The following is a 23,427-nucleotide window of genomic DNA, read 5'->3' on the forward strand; positions in this document are numbered from 1 at the left end:
GTGCCGGGAGTTTTTAGATAGTGGTTTGAATGGTGGAAGAAGTTGGAGATGCCCAAGAAAGACGCAATAGCGAAGCATTGCAGTGTCCACTAATAGAATAATAATAATAATAATAATTGGATGACTTGTATAGCGCCATTTTTGTGCAAAATCACCTCAAGGGCGCTGTACAAATTTATAATACATTTCTACAGTGATCAATGTTATTACTAACTATTTATGGAGATAATATACAATACAATACTTACCTGGTAGGTCACTTGAGATTAACACTTAATTAACATTATCTAATTGTTTATTAGCGAAATTTAGGACATAGTTGGAAAATTGAATATAACTGGACTTTCTCTCAGGAATGGTATATTTAATTTAAGGGTATGACAGCTTAAAAAGGTAAGTTTTTAGTTTAGACCTGAATTCTGTAGGACTTGTTATGGATCTTTGTTCCGAAGAGAGTTTATTCCAAGCCTTCGGCCCAGATACTCCGAAAGCGCAATCACCAAACCTAATATTTGGCTTGCGCTTAGGTTCCATCAGTCTGCCTACAGCTGATGATGTTGCTGATCTAAGAGTTGACTGCCTCACAAATAATGCAATATCTTGCAAGATTATCATCAAAACTAGCAAACCGTCCAATAATTAATTAATAAAAGGCTGTCCCAAATTCTATGAGATTTACACAGAAGTGCGATAGGGCAGAATTCCTAGGAATCGAATCCAAATGCACTTAAAAATACAAATTTTGATTATAACTTATGTTTTGTTTAACCTTATCCACTGGAGCTTATTTGGTCACATTTTGGCCATTTTCAATACCAGCGAGAGTACCAAAATGTAATCTACAATTGGCTACGCTGGCCAAAATGTAGCCAATACATATTGAAATAATTTTACAATATATTTCAAAAGTTCCCGCGTCTTCGTACAGTTTTACACAGCAAATGGTTTCCCCATTTTTCAATAGATGTTTCGCATATCTATACAGTACATTAATATAAACAAAATTCTTCAGTTGCGAAACATTTTTCAAAGGCCGTTTTGTTGTTGCAGTAAAAATTCCTGTGAATGTTTAAATTCTGCTATGTATTGTATATCAATGTATTCGTTATTGCATTCTCTGCCTATTTAAGGTTTCAAGTTATTTCATAGTCCTAAAATTAAAAATATGTTATTAAGGCGATGCACTACGTCGTGTAATATTTTAAATCGAGCCGCTATCAATAACACCCCTTACGTAGATGGCGATAAGGTTTAAATTCCCGTTTAACACTATCCGCTTGTTTTGATTTATGCAAGAAAAAAACATGGCCTAAAAGTGCCTTTTATTTTAATTTGTGGATGTTCAGGCATAAATATTTAATTTATTTCTGATCATTTTATAAATAACTTAATTTGCAACATTATAAAATAAAATCATAACCGAAAATAGGTTCGTAGGTAGGAGATTTTGAAATTTAATGCAGTTTTTATAGGCCTTATACATTATTTTTTTCTGGGCTTATAAAAAGACTTATATAAAAAATACTCGATTATTTCAAAGGCCAAGATGTATTCTACTCGCAGTATTTAATTAAAGCATCTGAAACATTTCTAGGCGACCAAATTCTCAAACCAAAAACACATGATTTTGCATTACTACTTATTGCATCACCTTACTGTGAAATTTAATTTTGCACCTGTAAAAAAATATTCTTTTTCCGTGCTGTACCTAAATTTAGTTAAATGAAATATGTAATATTGTTACTTATGTGATTTTTAATACTAATTCGGTTAGTATTCATGAAAAATATAGGATAATTTTAAATGATAAATTACAATTGAAAAATTATTTACAAAGTGAATACACGAAAACAAAAGAAGAAGAAGATAAATGAAGAATTTCTTTCAATATTCCGCGGTGATGATTTTTTATAAAACCAAACGGTAATTCTCCAGTACTCAATGCATTTTATCGTCAATATCTTTTTTCTTCCACAAGTCATTTTAATGTCACCAACTTTCGATAGATGGCAACCTGCCATTTGTTTTATGGCGACATCTATTGAAATATATCCAAGTTTCACACCTTTAATAATGTTATTCTTATTTTACGATTAGTAGATAGATGTCATTACAAGTATACGATTCTCGTTTTTACTTCTGATATCAATCATTTTCATGCAATAAGGTACAATGAATTATTGAATTAAACAATAATGAATTACTAGAAATGTGAGCATCTTTTTAACCTTTTTTTTTGTGGGGTAAAATCTTACATCAACATTATTTTAAGTAGGTAGTTGTGACGTAAATTTTATTTAAAAATATTTATCAAAATACATGGTGTGCGGAAACTATTGGTACAAACGGGAAACAGGTGAATCTGCATTACATTGGTAGTTGATTTTGTTGTTTTAAATTTTATGATTTGAGCTTTCGTTTTCGAGTAAATCGATTTTGGAAATTTTAGGTTCAATTTGAAATAAAATCGGCTTGCTGCGTGGTTACCAGAGATGTGCAAAATGGGTACCAAAACCATTTGAAATGCAAAATAGAAATGGGTCAAAACTTTTCCATTTTAAAATGCAAAATGCAAAATGGTTTTTAGAAAAGCATTTCAAATGCAAAATGCAAAATACCTATTTTCAAAATGCATTGAAAATGCAAAATGGTTTCTCAGGTCAAACAATTAAAATAATTATAGAGTTTTTAAACAATTTTGTCATTTAATAATGGACATCAATGTAGAACAAACATATTACATGATGGTAAATCCAAAAACACCACGACTACAGATTATGAAACCACAAAAAATTTGCGCGGGACTAATGTTGCCAACGTAAAAACATAGAAACTGCTATCTAACATTTAATATTACAGCGTCATGGCCATGTTCAGTATTTAAATCAGTATTTTTTGTAATGGTATCACTCAATTGCCAGGGCTCCTACCAGGGAGCAATTTGACAAATGTAAATTATCTCTCATAGCGAGGTTGAGGACCGACTGATATTTGGGGCTTATGAAAAAAAGATGAGTGGAGAAGAATGTTGCAAAAAAGCATTTAAAATGGAAAATGCATTGAGAAAAGCATTTAAAATCCAAAATGCAAAATGGTTTTTAGAAAAGCATTTAAAATGCAAAATGGAAAATACCCATTTTGCATTTTGCATTTCCATTTGAAATGGATTTATTTGAAATAAAGCACATCTCTGGTGGTTACTAACAGCTGTTTGTCTTTTAAATGCGTGGAAGCGTAGACCACGGCTCCAAAAGTTTTTTTAATCCATTAGTTTTCGAAAAAAAGTTGAAAAATTATCGAATGCTCAGATAGAAGAAAGTTTTTGGGTAGATTTTTAACAGTTTTTTTTGGGTTCTGTGTGATGCAGATTCATTAGTTTCCTGCTTCTACCACTAGTTTCCAGACACCGTGTATATGTACCTCCTGCCTCCTGCACATTTCAAACTGTATATCGAGGTACGATTCTTACCATGGCAATTTAAAAAAAAAAAAATTCGATTGCCTATATGTATATATATTTATTTAACTTTTATTGTTTTGAATACCTAATAAATACTTAATACGTAAAAATTTATATCCAACGATTTTTCATTGGTATGTTATGGTTATTATTTTATTAATTACTAGCTTCACCCCGCCACGCTTTGCTGTCGCTCAGTCTGTCCGTGCAGATAGAAAACAATAGCGCGTGTTGTTTTACCTCCAACAGAAGACGCTGTTTTTAAAAAAAGAACACGTTTTTGCCTGTCACAGGTGACATCTATATGATATAGGTATTTAACCTGTTCTTTCATCACTTTTCATGACTTTATATAAATTTTTATAGATGTATTGAATTGTCATTTTGATGAGTTATCCGTTCACCATAAAGTTGTAAACTTTTTAATAAAAGTGTGTTTTTTGAAGTGATCTGCCAGGTAAGAATGTTTTTCTGTGTCTGTTTGTAAAAAATAATATAGATAGAGTCTAAGAACTCGTAATGAATTGTACAGCACCATGGAGGTGATTTATCACAAAAATACACCATTAACTTATCATTATTTTTATTAATAGCTGATGTGTACCCAGCTTTACTCGAATTTTCTATACTTTAAAATAAATATGATATGCATGTTTTATACATATAAACCTTCCGGAAGAAATTCTCTAAATGATAGTGAAAACCTTTTCAAAATCCGCTGCGTATTTTAGAAGAACTAAGCGCACAAACAGACAGACGCAGATAGCGACTTTATTTTATACTATTTAGAAATTATTGCATTCAAATATATAAAAAAGAGAAAAAAAATCAGAAACCAGTTTTTAAATTGCAGATGGCGTAAAAATAATAATATAATATTATAATACATAATTTACAAGTGAACCAAAAATAATGTAAAAATATATGGATTCACTCGATGCTATGTAATGCCATGTTCCCAAATAATAATATTAAGTTACCTGAAAATATCATTCAGGTATCTCTTAAATACGGGTAAACTTATTTAAAATATGTCGATATTTGAAGGCAAGAAATAGTTGCATGCATGTGGTAGTTAGTCCCGGAATTATTGTTGCAGAATAATATTTTTTGCCGGACTGCTCGATTTGGTACTTTTGATGAGATGCAGGATTTCACAACGGTCTAATTCGGAGTGAACAATTTTAAACACAAATGTTAAATTGTTTATTTTTCTTCTATATTCTATTATACATCTTAAGGCGAAGCTTATGCTAAATCACTATTTTCATTAATCTTTATAACGAATTGGTGTACATTATGAATACCAAAAAATGCTTTAGATAAATTGAAGGTTTTCCTATCGCTTCGCTTCGAGTAGAATACAAATAAAATAATAAATTACTTAATAAAAAATATAAATGTCAACTACTAAAATTTTTTTTTTTCAATAGAAATGTATGAACGAGTTAAGAAAATAATTTTTAAAAAATACAGTATTATAGCTAAGATTATCTGTGACAGCTTCGTTTGATTAACTTTTTTGCTTTCTTATAAAATTATTTACAAAATAAATAAAAACCAGTTTTGTGCTTGAAATTGAACGATTCTAGACTCCGTTTGTCAAGCGATTTTGATGCCTATTACCTACAATATAAGGCATACCAAGAATATACACATTTTTGTAGCTTCCTCTAAAAGATGTAATTCCTTACGATGTAAATGTTTTCTCGCGAATTTACGCTAGTTATCTGGACTTAAAACACCCCGCTATTTAATTCCCAATGTTAAAATAATAAGCTGCCGAAATAGCAGCTTTTAACCCGATGTTTAACCCCTCCGCTACCATGTGTTATTGTTTTCTTACCATTGATGGGCCGCGGCCCTCTTTCTACAGCTGTGGCATCACTGAAGAAATAGATCGATAGGAATGCGTTTTGGGCGTGGCCGTGTCTGAAGTAAGGTCAATTTTATCTTACTTCACGAAGAAGGTAATTTCCCTCGGGATATCTGTGTGGAGGGTCTTTTTGAGAAAAAAAGGAGTAAACCTTGGTCTTGAAGAGACGCATGTTGTAGGAGGGAGGAGAATGACAGAGGCCGACATATCATTTCACAGCTTGACAACAGTTGCATTCAGGAATGAGTCGTAAAATCGACCCGTTCACGTTTGACAAATTTTTGGTAAATTCATAGAATGTCTATGGTTTACCAATACATATAATATATTATCTGTCTTACTCGTAATAAATAAAACAGTGGGATAAGAACTGGTTATTAGAAAACATTACTCATAATCATGCGCATGCGTACTGCATATTTCGGCCGTAATAAGACAGTTTTAGTAGTTGACAAAACCGCCCGAATGTATTACGATCGGTGACCGGATAACTCATCCCAAAGACAATTCAACACACCTTTAAAAAGTGATATAAAGTCGTGAAAAGTGGTGAAATGATAAACAAACTAGGTTACATACGTTAGTTTTTTTTATCGCTTTTAATGACTTTATATCAATTTTTCGAAGAAAATTTCCTCTGAAAGCTTATCACTTTGTGATGTAATTATTTATTATATTAAAACACAATTAACTTTGTTTGCGTCACTTTAATATATATAACTTCTACATGTTTCATTAACAAAGTTCACCTCATCCAGTTTAGTATATACTTGCTCCTGACGAGGTGAACTTTGTTCACGAAACATGTAGAGGTTATAAATATTAAAGTGAAGTTATTTGTGTTTTAATATACTTTATATCACTTTTTAAAGGTGTGTGGAATTGTCAAAAGGTCTTGTGTAAATTGGCGTCATCAGTTTTTTTTAACAACAGTATCGATCACATTTCATTTCTATGAATTTTTTGTTCAGTGTTTCCAATACATGCGTGTCCAATAAGCTCACTGAGATATCCAATTTCACAACAAACAAACAAGTCAAACCGAACCGAACAAATGAAGGAATCGCCGCTTTTTTTAAACCACATCTTTACATGAAGATTCAATATTTGTTTTGTGTGAAAGCCTTGGAAAACATTTTGATAGCGCTTAGCAGTGATTTTAGTATAAATTTAATATATATTATATATTTTATGACGATAGCAATATCTGCTAGGTATTTTATGTGTACTTAGTAAACATTTGGATTGTTTAGTTACACCCATTCTATACCGTTTTTTTATCAGTTGAATTGATTTTTAAAATCCCTATAGCTCATGATGGAAATATCGTTGGAAGCTAAAAATAGTTGCGTTTGCCTACAAAATCTATAAACAAAATTCCGTACAAATTTCAAGACGCCAAAGCTCACGGTTCGAGAGTTTTTGCGCTTTATTCAATTAGACTTTCTGTATTAGTTGACGTCAGTTTCCTGTGATTTATCTTAAATTATATAGGTACAAATTCTGTGCAAATTTCATGACGCTATAGATTCGAGAGTTTTTGTCGTTTTATTCAATCGGACTCATGTATACGTTTTTAGTTTATATCAGTAATTTATGTACTGCCCTGAAGGAAGCTTTATATGAAGGCGAAACTGGTTGTCGACAAATATCTTAAATTAGTGCTTGATATAGATCAGTGACATACATCAAAGAATGCTCTGTTTTTATAGTTTTTCGATGATAACTCGAGACAATGACAATTCAACATTGCTTTAAAAGCGATGAAAAAAAACTAACATATAAACCTTACCTGCGTTACCTATTTAACCTAGTTTTTATTGTCATATTATATAACTTTTTAAATTCTCATTTTGATGCGGTTTGATCCGGTCACAAATACACGTCGGTCCTACCTAATCGCAATTTGGCGCAGTTAGCGCGGTTGACTTCTGGCCCTGGGGAGGAAGATTCAATCCTTATCATACCAAAAAATAAACCTTTGAAATTGGCTATTAGCTGGCCCAAGAGATGGCGCAACTAAGTTAAAAATTGATGTATTATATTTAAAAAAAAACTTTGTTTTTTTTATTATGTAAATTGCTTTCAGTCATATAATAGGCTATCCGAGACAAAAACCCAATTCGTAATTCCCCCATTGTCGAAAAGTCCATTCCCGACCATAAAGTCTAAATGAGCGTGTACAAATTTCCCTACCAGTACAGAAAATATTGCCAAGTCTATTGCAGAGCACACATCCGGAAAAAACGATCTGATTCTCCGATCCGGCCACTTTTTTTCACCCCGTTCGGTTTTCCGTCGTTGAAACTTTGGCCGGTTGTAAAAATTAACGAGCGCGAATTTTCAATCAGTTTTTTCCGCTTCAGTTTTTTAGCCTCCTTGCCGAGGCTTCAGACTTTGCATGGAAAATGAATTTTTATCCGAGTATCTAATATCTGAATAAAAGTTTATTTCGTAAAAGAAATAAAACTGGAGTAAAGATGGAAATCGGAAGACGTCATCGTGGAAAAATTTAGTTTTAAATTGAAAAAATCGCTGAAGCAATTCAAGAAGTTTTCGAAAGCGAGCTTTGGAATTTAGTTCATTTTGTGGCTAATACAAATTTGTCATGAGTAAATATTGCTATTTATCTTCAATTTCTTGGATTTTTGGTTTAAAACGGGATTGCAGTCCCTTAACGAATGTATTAATAGGTTTTTCTGATACTCTTTTAGTTAATTGAGAATATATTATCACGATGTCCGACCACCTGAACACTGTTCATAAAAATCCTAATATTTTCGTCCTAATTCGTCATTGTATATTAAATATAGTTAAAAATAAAGTCGATATCCGCGTCTCTATGTTTGTGCGCTTAGTTTTTCTAAACTACGCAACGGATTTTGATAGGTTGTTCACTATCATTTAAGAAATATCTCCCGGAAGGTTTATATGTATAATACATGCATGTTTTATTTATAGAAAGTAGTGAAAAGTCGATGTTTTGTAATCAAGTCGTAAAAATATTTTTTGGGGCTTACATTGTTAACGCTGGCTAATCCTTATGAGATTACTACTTATCAACTCTTACGCAGTCTCACGTCTCGATTACTGCAACGGCATTTATGCCAGCCTTCCAAAATATCAAATTGACAAGCTTCAATCGGTGTTTAATGCAGCAGCGTGGCTCATAACCGGGGTTTCAAAATATTCGCACATTTCAGAACACCTTCGTAACCTTCACTGGCTCAAGTGCCCTGAAAGAATTCAGTACAAACTGTGCTGGAGGGTGTTTAAATCCATCAATGAAATGGCCCCACCCTACATCTCTAAACTATGCGTCCCGGAAAACACTGGTCTGAGGCAGTCAACTCTTAGATCAGCAACATCATCAGCTGTAGGCAGACTGATAGAACCTATGCGCAAGCCAAATACTAAGTTTGGTGATCGCGCTTTCGGAGTATCTGGGCCGAAGGCTTGGAATAAACTCCCTCCAGAACTAAGATCCATAACAAGTCCAACAGAATTCAGGTCTAAACTAAAAACTTACCTTTTTAAGCTTTCGTATCCTTAAATTAAATATACTACTCCTAAAAGAAAGTCCAGTTATATTCAATTTTCCAATTATGTCCTAAATCCTGTATCTAAATTTCGCTAATAAACAATTAGATAATGTTAATTAAGTGTTAATCTCAAGTGACCTACCAGGTAAGTATTGTACTGTATAATATATTATCTTCATTAATAGTTAAGTAATAACATAGATCACTGTAGAAATGTATTATAAGTTTGTACAGCGCCCTTGAGGTGATTTTGCACAAAAACGGCGCTATACAAGTCATCCAATTATTATTATTATTTATTATTATATATCAAAATAATGTACTACGGAATTGAATAGCTTAAAAAGGCATACAAAAGTAATCTATCTAACCTATCTCATAAGGATAACTCCCAGCAACGGCCGGTACAAGTCATCTAGTTTACTATATGATAATCAGGAAACGGCTTGCAAAACTCGTGTGTCAGTTTCTTTGCGATGTCCCAAATAAACGTTTAGGTGGATTATGTCAGTTTTGCAAAAACACCCCTCATTCCGTTTATGATATTTTAATTTTAAAATAAATCACTCGATATTTTTTCACTTTTATTTGAGTTTTGGATATATGCTTTTAGCGCGCGGACAACACGATATTTGATATTCCTTCTGAAATACAGAATATGTATGATTCACAAATCGACGGGATGAAATACTACGTACATAAACTTATGTAGTACTAGTCTATAATTAGGTAGCTTTGTTTGTTTATTTCTAGGCGAATCCATTTCCAGTCCTGGAAGCCGCTCAATTTTAAATAAACACCAACCCATCGATCAAGCAGATTGACTGGTTGAAATGGAAATCAAATCTTTCGTTTAGCTCTGAATTATTTTTGTAAATTTTGCACAAATTTTCAGAATTTTTGAGTGGGCTTTTTTGGGCTTCCGCGAAATTTACATTACTTGTGTGTTAATTTACATTCGTTAGGTACAAAATCTTGTAAACTGTTATTTTTTAATTTTTTTATTAGTTGTAGGTAATCACAAAGTTTGTAGATGATGTAGGTATAAAGTATAAATTTAAAAACAAATTCACAGTCCTCCTCACTAGGGTTTCTTGTTCTGAGACGGCCTGTAATTTTAACCTTTTATATTTAGTTAGTTGTCTACTGTAGACTGAATGTTCTAGAAATGAGATCCCTGAGGCGTACGTGTGGTAAAACCATTTATTATCGTGTGAGAAATGTGGAGATCCGAAAAAAATGCAAGGCTGATGTAAACGTAATAAGTAAGATTAAGAATGGAACGCTTAGATGGTTTGGGCGCGTAGAGCGAATGAGCGAAGAAATGAATGCAAGGAGGATATATGACGCAAATGTGAATGGTAGCAGAAGTCGGAGACGCCCTAGGAAGACATGGCACGATCAAGTGAAACAGATACTTTAGTCTAAGAAAAAACTTTTTTTTTTGAATTTAGGTAGCTATCCTGTGGAAACTGCGTATATATATACATATATACAGGGTTTTCCAATAAGAGGTGTTATTTTGATATTAAATCGTAAAAGATCAATGGTTTCGTTGCTTGTGTGGCACGTAGCGTCTTGTTGAAAGCAAACGTTGTCCAGATCAATACCATCCAATTCCGGCCATAAAAAATAATTAATAACTGTAACCGTAACTGTTGCTCCAGCCCCATTTTCGTAAAAGTAAGGTCCAATGACTCCGCCGGACCATAAACCGCACCAAACAGTCACACGTTGAGGATATAGAGGTTTTTCAACAATAACTCTTGGGTTTTCCGAGCCCAGATGCCACAAATTTTGACCAATAACACAGGTCTGCAACGTTTTTTTTTTCTTTGAAATAAGAGGTTATTCCCATGTATTTTTGTTTGCTGAATTCGGGAAAATTATCAAAAAAATTCCATCACGTAAGGTTTTTCCGCAAAATGCAAAATACTGTTGGATTGCCTAAGGCTATCTTAAGGCGCAAAACGGGGTTTTTTGCCGAAATATATATTTTTTATTATTTACAACTTATTATAAGATAATATTAAGTTTTATAGACTGAAACAAAACATTTAGTAACTCATGACGATAAAATTAGTCAGCTTTGAATTATATATATATTGGGATTTTCCATAGTAAGTATTATGAGAGAATGCCAGAAAGTGTGGCCGAAAAGAACATTGATGGTCGGAGAGAAAAACGTGCACTTTGAATCTTTGGTTGATCCTAAAAAGGTTTTTCTACCAACGCTCCATATCAAACTTGGGATGATGAAGCAGTTTGTGAAGGCATTGCCAAAAGATGGCGAGACATTTAAATACCTTTCAAGCAAGTTTCCTGGTCTGTCTGAAGCAAAGCTGAAGGAGGGAGTTTTTGTTGGTCCTGACATTCGTAAACTGATGAAAGATAACAACTTTGAAAATGTGATGAACGATGTTGAGAGGTCAGCATGGAATTCTTTTAAAGATGTAGTTACGAAGTTTCTAGGGAATCAGAAGGACCCGGACTTTGAAAATATCGTAGAAAATATGTTGTTCAATTTTAAAAATCTGGGATGCTCAATGAGTTTAAAACTCCATTTTTTGAACTCCCATTTGGATTACTTCCCGGAAAATCTTGGTGCAGTTAGTGAAGAGCAAGGTGAGAGGTTTCACCAAGATATCAAGGAAATGGAGAGTAAGTATCAAGGTCGATGGGATAGAAATATGATGGGCGACTACTGCTAGATGCTGCATAGGGGAAATTTAACGTCCCACAAACGAAAAAGCACAAAACGAAGCTTCCAAACTAAAAAAAGCAGATTTAATAAAGATTTATAATTGTATATAATGTAAATAAAATATAATATGACTTAAAATAAATTAAATTTGTATAATTTTATGATTTTTTTCTTTTGAACATTCTCTACAGAAGTAGTGTGAGGCGGGTTTTGCCTATATTTTAATTTCCACTTTGCGGAAAATCCTTACGTGATGGGTCGAAATGGATGGAATTCTCGAATTCAGGATACCGAAATACATATAATTCAACCATTACCATTTAAAAAAAAATTAAAATGTCTATTTGCAGACCTGTGTAATTAAAGAATTTACAAACCTGGGCAAAACGGAGGTCATTGGCGCAGACGAAATTAGTATTCATCAATTTTATAGATTGTCCATAATTTTATAAGTCACGTTTATTAGCAAGCTTGGATCATTGTTGGCGTCGCGACGGCCATCAATCAAGTAGTTTGGAGAATGATAACCTAAACGTGACAGGCTGTGTTCCCAAACACTCCATTTTATTATCGCCCGGCTCGCGGGGTCCATATTCCATACCGCCATAGTCCATATGTCTATTATGTCTGCATAATGCCAGATGTTAACATTATTAGGAACCGTGTTTTCCCGCTAAACATTGATTACGCCAATATAAATAAATACCTCTCGAGTACTTACCGAGAGTATTGCACGCCATTAATGCGGCGTACTTTTGACGATATGACCTGATTTCTTGAAAGCAAACCTTATTGAAAAATTGAAAAGATTCTATGAGAGAGAAGGATCGTTTGAAGTTATTATTTTTATTTTTTTTGGTAAACTAATGTTTAAGACAAGATTTTTTATGCATAGCACAAAGGGTAACAATTATTTTATAAGCTCTGAAACACTCATCCACATTGAAAAATCTCCTGATAAAAGATACATGACGCCAACGGGACTTGAACCCGTGTCCTTTCTATTTCCGGTCGACAGCTCTGACCACTGAGCTATGGCGGCTTATCTCTTATCCGCGAAATAATAAATAAAGTTGGTTGTTTTCAGGTGAAAAAATGTAACAAGCAGTAATTGTTGAATGAAAATGTATATATTGAATTATTATAAGTCAGTGGACATCTTCAATTTATCTTTAAACAAATATAAAATGTTGTTAGTGAAGCAATTCAGTTATGTACAATAAATAATGTATATTTCTTAATATTCTCATGGGCGTTTCAAAAAGGGCGTTAATAAATAAATAAAAAAAATAAAAGCAAAACGCGCTATTGTTTCGCTATTTGCACCATTGAACCAAACACATATATCATTATAAATGCCGATTTACATTCTCTTTTGATATTTTTCTTTTAGTGTTATAATTATATTTTAATTTTTAATCTTTATTTTTTATTTTAAATTTATCTTTATTTTAATGTTGTTTTTCTTTTATTTTTTTTAAATGTATAAATTCTTAAATTATAAAATGGGGGCCTCAGCACGGGTAAACAACCCAGTGAGGCCAACATTACTAAATTGAAATATGAAATATTGTAAAAAAAATGTATCAACAATAAAAAAAAAAAAAAAGACTTATTGATCTGTAAAGACAGACTGAGCCACAGCAATGTGTGGCGGGGTAAAGTAATTAAAACTATATGGTCGGGCATTTTTTTACCGACAAATCACGGCGTAGCGTGGGTGTTTTTTTAATTTTTAGCGCCAAAATTAGACTTTCCGCCAAATATTCGTATCTTATGATCTATTTGATATTTTTCGATGAAACTTTCAGTGTTTTACTTTTAAAAGATGTCTCTATTTATTTACTTAGCAATGCATGTGTAATTCCTTCTTTTATGAACAAAAACCTTCTACTTTCTTGGGAATCATAGAAAAAACAGTATTTCACAATCGAAATAATTTTATTCATACAAAATTACAAGATTATTTAGAAATTTTCAATACATATAAAACAACTATAACCTAATAGTAATTCAATGTGTGATAGTGTTCGAAACACTTTCCTTTATGCAGGGGCACATTGCAAAACTTACACATGTACCGCGTTTCACTGCGTAGTTTGTGAGCGGAACATACGCGACAACGATTTTTTTAATTTTATGTTGTGTTTCAAACTCATTGTATTGACAGGTAGATAGATCGGGTACCGCCGACAATAGAAAACACATGACCCCGCACCCATTTAGAACCCCTTGTTTACAAGTTTCCCGCTCCTTATCGCTTTGCGGAACAAAATGAGTAAATTCGTCTCCCGCGTCTTACTGTAAAAAGGCGTATGACGAGTTTTCTCGTTTCCCGCAAAGAATGTGTTAAGATTATAAATCTGTATTATAAATTCTGGAGTATTTCAGGCAAGTAGTGTACCTACCAGGGTACATTGGGTAAATATGATATGTTGCAATAATTGGAAATGTTAACTAACACAGCCCGCGCTATTTCGATACGACAATAATCTCGGTGAAATCACAACCAATATGTTGCATTGTCCCAGGCTGCCATGTACGCGGCATGATTCTCACTCCCGATAAGCCAATAAGCGCTAATGATTATGCAAACATATTTTATGTGACTGACTCTATTTTCTAGCGGCACAAAGTGTTCGGCAAATACGGGTCAAGTGGAGTGATAATGGAGTGTCAACATTTCCCAGTGTAAATAAAATAGCAGAGAAGGGATTAAAAATAAATGGGTTATCAGCGAATACCGAGTACCTGGATAAGTACGCCGAGTGTGGCGAGCTTTACTCCACTGCGAGCTTAATCGTCTAAGTGTAATATTATCTGGTTTAGACTAAAGGCTTATTGATTGATCTTGTTTGGGATATAAAAATTATGTTGTAAAGTTGTCCTCCAACACTCATCGTAATCATTTTTTATGATTGTTACCAGCGGTCGCGCAGTAAAATGCTAGAAGTAGGGAATGCAATCCCGCAAGAAAATGTCAATCCAAGGTTTTGCGGGACTGAACAATCTTAGTCCCGCTGGATATCTTTTTTTTTTTTTTTTTTTTTTTTTTTTTTTTAACAGTAATACCGCACAAGAGTCCCAACTGCTCCCGTCTGGAGCCAGTGAGACTATGGCATCCCCAATTGGGGTATGTTGTGAGGCTGAGGGTATTGGGGAGGGGAGGGAGATGGGGAAGAGGAAGGTGGGGAAGTACCTGGCTATTCAGATCTGGTCACCAAACACGGCTAAAGCCATTTCAAGCAACGTTTCAATTCTGAATGGTGGTCTTACACCAGGGCGATACTGAGAGTATCTTCCACTCTGGAACGTGCCGCAAATATACTATATATTATTTTTAATTAATTAATTGTGAAATAACACAAATTAATCAAATAAAATTTATTTGCGCACGCCGGGTTCGAACCCGCGACCTTCGGATCTGTAGTCAAAAGCGTATACCACTAGACCACGCCGGCCGTCATAAATATATATATCTAATCAATAGTATAATAAAGACCTGATACCTCGATCTACCAACCTTGTTTTTAGACTTTTAAATTTATACCTACAATAAAACAAGTTCTTTGGGATATTTTAAATGATTTATTAATAGGTATACCTTTAGTTAGACATAGGTAAAGTTTAAGTCATAAATTGGCAAAGAATAAGATAAGACATAAATTTACATAACATACCCGCCTCGGAACAGACTTGTCGGAACAGAACTGTCTAGTGAGGTGGGTAAAAGAAATCTATGTACACAAATGAAAATTAAATAAACGCCCGGATTGCCGGCACTGAAACTGAAACTGAACTGATACCTACTAAAATTTGAATAATAACGTTCACACGATAAACAATATTCTTTTACAATGAGCATCATAAGTTTAATTAAACATTATTTTGGAAATAGCTTCGTAAAAAATTAAAAGTATTAATTGTGTCATCTGATAAACGGCTTCTGATATTGGACGCAAGGTAGCCAGCGGCTGAAAAAGCTCGTTCAGCTTCCACGCTGGTTGGCACAATAGTCATTAGCGCATTGTAAGTGAATTGAAGGTAATTCTCTGTAATCCCGCCAGTCCAGCGGGATCCAGCAAAATTTTCGACCGAGATTAGTCCCGCTAAATGTCTGCGGGATCTCGGTATTTCTATACCGAGATTATTTATACCGGGATTGCATTCCCTAGCTAGAAGGGATTAAATATATATATGTGATATTTTTTATATGCAGATGATACTGCAATTTTCTACTGGGGTAAAGATTTAAACATCTTACTATAAAATGCACAGAGTTACTTAGACAAAATTAACAGTTGGCTCCAAATATCCTAACAATGAATGTTAAAAAAACAGGATACATGATTTTAAGCTCAACTCATAAAATAATTCCTCCTCATGTACCCTTAAAAATTGAATAAAACAACCTGCAATTCCTGATACAGGAGAAATATCTTGGGCTGTGCATTGATAAACACCTAACTTTTAAACAGCATATTCAAGATATTAAAGATAAAATCACCCCCTTAATTAGCGTATTTAGCCGGATATCATAGGTATCTGTTACCAAATAAAATTAAAATGGTCTATATTATAGCCTCGTACACTCACATTTAAACTACTTGATTGAAATCTGGGGAAATGCATGTGAAACATATATAAATGAACTACAGGTAACACAAAACAAAGTAATCAAAAAGCTATTTCATTTCAAACCTAGAACGTCAACAAAAAATATATATATGGAAACAAAACTATTGAAATTAAGAAAATTATATGAATATAATACATGTCTCCTTATTTACAAAATAAATAATAAACTCATACATACAAATACAGAACTTATTAAAACGTCCCAAGTACACACACACTTTACACGGCAACACGATAAAATACATTTAAACACCATACATACTCATTATGGCAAGCAATCCATTGGTTACGAGGGGAGCAACATATATAATTGCCTCCCAGACGAAATTAAAAATGAAAAAAAGTGTAGGTACATTAGAAAAAAAAATTCAATCAATCAACAAAACAATGAAAGTGAATAATATCGTTGTGTAATATATTTATGTGTAATGTATTCGTTATTTCTAGTTAAATAAATGAAAAAATGTAATTTTCTTTTATCTATAATAAAATAATAATAATTGTCAGCGAATATCTACTTACAAGCGTTTGTTTTTTAGACTATGGCATCCTCAATTGGGGTATGTTGTGAGACTGAAGGAGATGGGGAAGATGAATGTGTGGAAGTGCCTGGCTATTCAGATCTGGTCACCAAACACGGCCAATGCCATTTCAAACAACATTTCAATTACGAATGGCGGTTTTACACCAGGGCGATACTGAGAGTATCTTCCACTCTGGAACGTGCCGCAAATATACTATACGTTAACTTAAATGAGTAAATTTTGAAATAACATAAATTAATCAAATACTATTTTCCAGCTTGCCGGAGGCCATCAATTTTTTTTATTGCAAAATTTTTCATTATCAGTTTCTAAATATGAAAATTCATATAAAATATCAGAGTAGATACCTTCCCACCCATACAAAGGAAGGCTACATAATATTTAGGTAGAAGCAATCCGGTGGGATAGGGTGTGGGTTGGGGGGGAAGTTGCATTAAGCCTAAAAGCTTTTGGGGTACCCGGTACCTATGATACAGGTCTAGAGGGAAACGATATTAAAGCGTAGGTACTTTCTACTTGCCGTGTTGTTGTTATCGTTGTGAGTTTTTTCTACAACACACTTCTTATTTCTCGTTTTCGTTCTTCTCAGAACCTTATTATATTAGATCTCGCTGGGAATAATTTTCCATGAAAACATTTTTGCATCGTAATCTTATACGTTAATTTATTTTTCCTTTAGCGGATATTTTTATGCTTGCGGTATTTAGAGCATTTATTAATCTTCCTTACAATAGATTTATTGAACCATTTTGCCTCAATCGTCTAATAAAACATTTATAACATTTTAAATCACTTAGGAGCAATTGTTTCACAGAATTTGAACAATTCATTAAATTTCGAAGTTAATTTTTAATTTCTGTTAATATTTCAGTTCTATGAAACAACTGGCTTATAATTAAATAATAACGATTTTAAAAATTATCTTTGGAATGTGATGAATTGTTTAAAATCTGTGAAACAACTGGCACTTAGAACATTGACGAAATCATACAACCTAGGTAATCATGTTCCTGTAACGTGTAATCATAATAATATTCATACTAGCTATATATATAGTTACACTAGCGCAGACCCGTGAAAAATCACGGGATATTATAATTTTAGTATATATATATATATATTTATAGTTTTGCGGAGACCCCTGAAAAATCACTAAAACTGTCTTTCTTTTGTCATGATTACCTAACCCTAAGAAAAAGAAGTACACAATTCAAATATAGAATTAAAATAATTTATTGGAAAAATATATTTAACGCTTGTCTGAATTCATGACGCATCAGTTCCAATTTTGAAATAAATTAAATCCCAAACAAGTGCTAGTTCATTAAAACAGTTTTACAAACACAGACAGACCTCCGGCAGAAATTATTATTTTTTTAAATTAAATTTATATTTAAATACTAGCTGCACCCCGCCACGCGTTGTTGTGGCTTAGTCTGTCTGTGCAGATAGAGAAACAGTAGCGCGTGTTGCTTTTACGTCCAACAGATGGCGCTATTTTTTTAAAGCATCTTTTTACATGTCACAGGTGACATCTATGTAATATAGGTATATAAAAAAACGTGTATTTGAATTCAACGTTTTGTCAAAATTTCAAAGCAATCGGTGAAGATTTCGGAAATTTATGATTTTGAACAAACGAACATACATTTTTATTTATATAGATTAAATGATATACTTTTTTATTTACAAGCACAAACAAAATATTTACACAAAATACATTACACAACATGTTCACTTTAGAGCAAAAAATATAAATTATTTAACTATAATAAAGAATAAATACACAGTAAAAAATAAATAAAAAAAATACAAAAACAGCCATCTTTTTCACTGATACTCGGTGCATGCAAAATTTTACAATGTTTAGGACAGAACAAAGTCACAACAAAACAGTTCTAAGATGTAATATTAGATTCAAAACTAAATTTCACATCAAATTATGAATATGTGCTGAAGAAGGTATTAAAAAGGGTAAACTTTCTTAGCAGACTTAGTAATAAATTAAGTAAAAACCATAGACATATGAAAATATTCACATGTCTATGGTAAAAACACTACAAGCTCATTTTAAAAATAATAATTGAGCCACATTTAGATTTTATTGCTCCATATTATATTTGGCCAACGAAGGAAACCTGAACAAGCTTTACGTTATTCCAAATAGATCAATGAGATTTATACTAAGGAAAGGCAAATATGCAAAGGTTAGTCAAATAAGAGAGGAGCTGAATTGGATTCCAATAAAAATGAGACCAAATAACCAAATGCCCAAATACTTAAAGGATTTAATAGTATTTTATAAAAAAATATTCATAATTATGACACCAGAAATATATGAGCATATGAGAAAACAGAATCATAGAATTGCTTAATGTATAAAGGATTAAAGATGTACGATGAAATGCCTGAATGTCTGAAGAATGAAGGAAGAATAAATGTACCTGTGATATCTGAACATTTTGTAAGCTTAATCTGTGAAATCGGAACATTATGTAAGCTTAACCAGCGAAATCTGAAAATTTTGTAAGCTTAACCCGTGAAATCTGAAATTTTTTTGTTAGTTTAACCTGTGAAATCTGAACATTTTGTAAGCTTAACCTGTGAAATGTGAACATTTTGTAAGTTAATCTGTGAAACTTGGATATTTTGTTTGTAAAGCTTAAGAGGGGCTGCGCGGCTTTCTTCATACAAAACTTAAATTTGAATTTGATGCCAAAATACTCCACCAAACTGAAAAATATTTTTTGTAATCAAAAAGCATATCAAATATCTAGTACGTATACATGTGATGCTTTATTTATTTGTGTTTTAATTTAGAAAATATAGGCAATTAAAGAATTCAATTTTGACGATTTCAGGGGCAAATTGACAATTTTATGTAAATACAATGAAATATAAATTAAAAAGGACGTTTTTTGTGTCGGTATTTAAAATTTGTATTCGACAAATTTGTGTTCCAACGAAAATTGAACGTTTGAAAATTAAATTTAAATTCATCAAATTATAACTCATATTTTTTTTAATTTATGTTTCATTATATTTGCATTGTCAAAAAGGCAAAATTATTTGTTTAGGAAAGTCCCAAATAATTGCCAAACTTGCCCCTGAAATTGTGTAAAATTGATTTTTTTAACTGCCCATATTATATAATTTAAAACACAAATAAATAAAAAAGCACATATGCGTACTAGATTTTTGATACAACTTTGATGAAAAAAATAATTATTCTGTTTGGTTGGGTATTTTGGTCTTAAATCCAAATGTAACGTTAACCTGTGAAAACTGAAAAAAATGTAAGAAATTTAGAATTTTTATTATTATTTTATTTATTTTCTAGAGTTCTGTAAACTCGGGGGTGCCTTGTGCCCTGGCCACGACCCTTCAGCGGGCCACCAGCTCCGCCCTCAGACACGCCACCTCCGCGGTGGCAGCCAGGATGAACGATCTTGTCAGGTGAGCTACGTTATTTTAATACACTTTAGTCATTTGTGACTTTCAAAGAGAAAACACTACGCTTAGTATTCAAATCGCATACATAAATTGACCACAGAAGAATTAAATTGTAAATCTACACCGCTACGAAACCAAAGGTTCCGACCGCAATTTGAAAAAAAATTTATGGAACTTCGTGAATTATTTTAATGTGAGACAACAAAACAGTGAGGTGACAATAACGTTTGTAATACATTTGTCCAACGAAATTTGTGCGTTTTAATTTTATTTTCATTATTTTAGTTACAAAGAACGTAAAACTTTTTGTGTTTGCATTTAACATTTAACATTTAAATATTTCAAAAATTGTATGTTTATTTCTAATAATACATTTTGAAAGCGCATTTCATCACCTTTAAGGGAAGCTTCAATCCATTTATTTGGATTTTATTGCAAGCGCGACCTACTGACAGAATACGCCAGAAGACCTGACGTCAAAATTTCAAGCTCCCTCATACCTAATTTCTACCGATTTATAACAAATTTCTCGTCATAACTCTAAATTTTTACGTTCCATAAAAATATATGTTATTTTTGAAGATAATATCTGTAAATTTGTTATGCCGAAACGTTAATTACATGAAATTCTCGATAGAAAAAAATCGCAAAGTAAGGTCATAAAATTATTAAAAACACGTTTTGTTCTGTTATTTAGTATTTTATAGACATGAAAAAATTCACAGTGTATCTTAAAATGCAACTAAAGCATTTGTCGAGAGTTTTTTTGCTCTATTTCAAACGAGCCTTGTTTTATTAAATATTTTAACCATTTTTGCTTAATTATTGTCGTTTTTGTTTTTAAATATTAGCGTGCTCTCTCTAACATTCGTATTTACATATCTCCCTTTCAAACCATCTTTGAACGCTTTCTACGGGGCCTTAAGTTCGTGAGTTTTGTTGGATATTCTCTTGGTTTAAAAGAAATATTTTTTGATTCTTAAACATTGCACAATTTCAACAGGGAGCAGATTTTGTTTTGCTGCTTTACTTGATTTTCAAATACATGTCCTCTTCATTCGTATATCGTGTTTATACCTACAATAATTCTTTACATTTCCATGTGTACAATTTCGTCACGATGGTGATACTTTGTTACTGCGGAGAGGTGGCATTTAAAAACTTGTGTTCTGTCGATAGGTTCTCTCACTGGGAGTAAAATCGGCCACTCCGAGTAAGTGGCGCATACATTTGAAGTATGAGTGGTGCCCTGATGGCTTGCCAATATCCGCTACTGAATGCACTTCTGTGTTATGTACCCATAGCGGTTTAATGGGCGCTCTGTGGAAGCCATGTGCAGCGATCTGCCAATATGGAATTTTATAATCAAAGCAACCACCGCATGTATGTGACCTAACTGATGTTTTTGAATTTTATAATTTGTTAACTGAAGTCCAGAAATGTTTTTGAAATCAGACATAGACACTTATTTTCTCCTCTCATTTTGAACGTCAAGTATCCAAAATCTTATCAGTGAGTATGGTTTTTCTAAATCTCATTGTAGACAGTGACCTTCTCGTTTTATTTTATTTATTTATTAATTTAAACGCCCTGATGGGCTTTTACATTATACATATTTTACTGCATAATACAGTGACAACAGAAGGTTTTATTTTTAAAACATCAACACAAAAATAACAACTTTTTTTAAGCTCACAACATATCTACAAGAAAACAACAAATATACGCAATCGCTCTTTAAATATGCTACATAAAAATGTCATTTAGGTATCTCTTAAACACAGGCCAAATTATATTAAATATGTCGATATTTGAGGTGAATTTGTTTCCAAGTGTGTGAAAGCGAGAAATAGGTGCATGTGTGTGATAGTTGGTACTAAAGTTATTGTTGCAGAATAATATATTTTGCCTAGTTGCTCGAGTAGGTACTCTGAAATCTATGAATTGCAGGAGTTCACAACAGTCGAGTTTGGAGTTAATAATCTTAAATAAAAAAGTTCGGTCATTTATTTTTCTTCTGTTTTCTAGGGAATGTATTTTAAGTGTATTTATTAAGAATGTTTAGTTTATGTGTTGAATAGGTATGTGTAATTTGAAGTTAATAAATCGTAAAAATTTGTGCTGCACACGTTCAATATTTTTTATATGAATCTGGTAGTATGGGTTTTGAAGGTCAATTGTGCAAAATTTCATCAATCTCGGAGTAAACCTGTAGATTTTTATAAAAAACAAAGCCGCCCACCCACATACACTCTTCTTTACATATATACAGAGTACGTAGATTTTGGTTGACACTGGAGTGGGCCGATATTATAATATGGGCAGGACGAATACAGGAGCCCCCAGTGTTTTGACCGCGTCGCGCATATGGTATTCGCGGTCTGACGCCTCTCGGAGTGGACTACTAACATATTCAATACATTTCAAATTCAAATTTCTCGCTTTTTTTACGTCAGCAAAATTAGGAATTTTTATGAAAATTTTTAGAGTCTTTTGTTTGAAATATTTAGGGCTCTTTTTTGTGTCATAACCTACCGTAGGTTGACTATTTTCAGGGCAGTTTTAACCCTGCAGTCACGCAGCTTTCGAGGACATGAGATATAATATCATCTTCCTCTTCTTATCACAAAAAAACAAAAATAAGTTATTCAACTCTTGCAATACTTGACTGAGCGTAGCGAAGTCCTGTTTTGACTCGAGAACTTGCATCTCTTCTGTCTGTAAATTTGTTTGTTTGTTGCGTGTCCGGTCAATCTTGTCAAGATGGTTGCCGTGCTTGATAGTACAGTTTTATTCCGCCAGAGCACATGAGCGTTGTGATTATTGCGAGCTGTCAAATCGGAAAATATGTGCTAGCACAGCATAGCATTAAAAGAGGAATGGTGCTATTTCATGAAGGTCAAAATCAGTGGATATATTTAATCATTCTTTTAATAACCTTTAAAGTTTTTTTGTAGACATTGCTTGTCTTCCCTAATATTAATAATGTAAAAAAAAACTTCCACCGTAAATGCATAAATGTAGGTACTACTACTGCCCATGACTGACTGACTGACTGACTGACTGACTGACTGATCACAGACTCAACAGAATCCAGAACTTCAAACTCACCGTTTGAGACAGTCATATCCATAAAGTCAGAGCAGCATTGTAAATAACTAAATATGTAAAAAAACTAAGAATTTTAAAGCTTTTAAGGTTATTTCATT

General features: G+C 32.8%; 1 protein-coding gene across 2 annotated transcripts in view; it reads left to right on the forward strand.

Annotated features, from left to right (window-relative positions):
• ssp3 (SCAPER domain-containing protein short spindle 3) overlaps nucleotides 1-23,427 on the forward strand; it is a 169,173-nt gene that overhangs the window by 38,759 nt on the left and 106,987 nt on the right. For both annotated transcript variants that reach the window (XM_089646332.1, XM_089646333.1), the window contains exon 16: nucleotides 20,106-20,221. In XM_089646332.1, the coding sequence (XP_089502458.1) occupies nucleotides 20,106-20,221 (116 nt within the window). The remainder of the gene's footprint in view (nucleotides 1-20,105; nucleotides 20,222-23,427) is intronic.

This window comes from Hesperophylax consimilis, chromosome 24, assembly GCF_061612785.1.
Source record: "Hesperophylax consimilis isolate HC1 chromosome 24, BYU_Hcon_1.0, whole genome shotgun sequence".
Classification (NCBI taxonomy): Eukaryota; Metazoa; Arthropoda; class Insecta; order Trichoptera; family Limnephilidae; genus Hesperophylax; species Hesperophylax consimilis.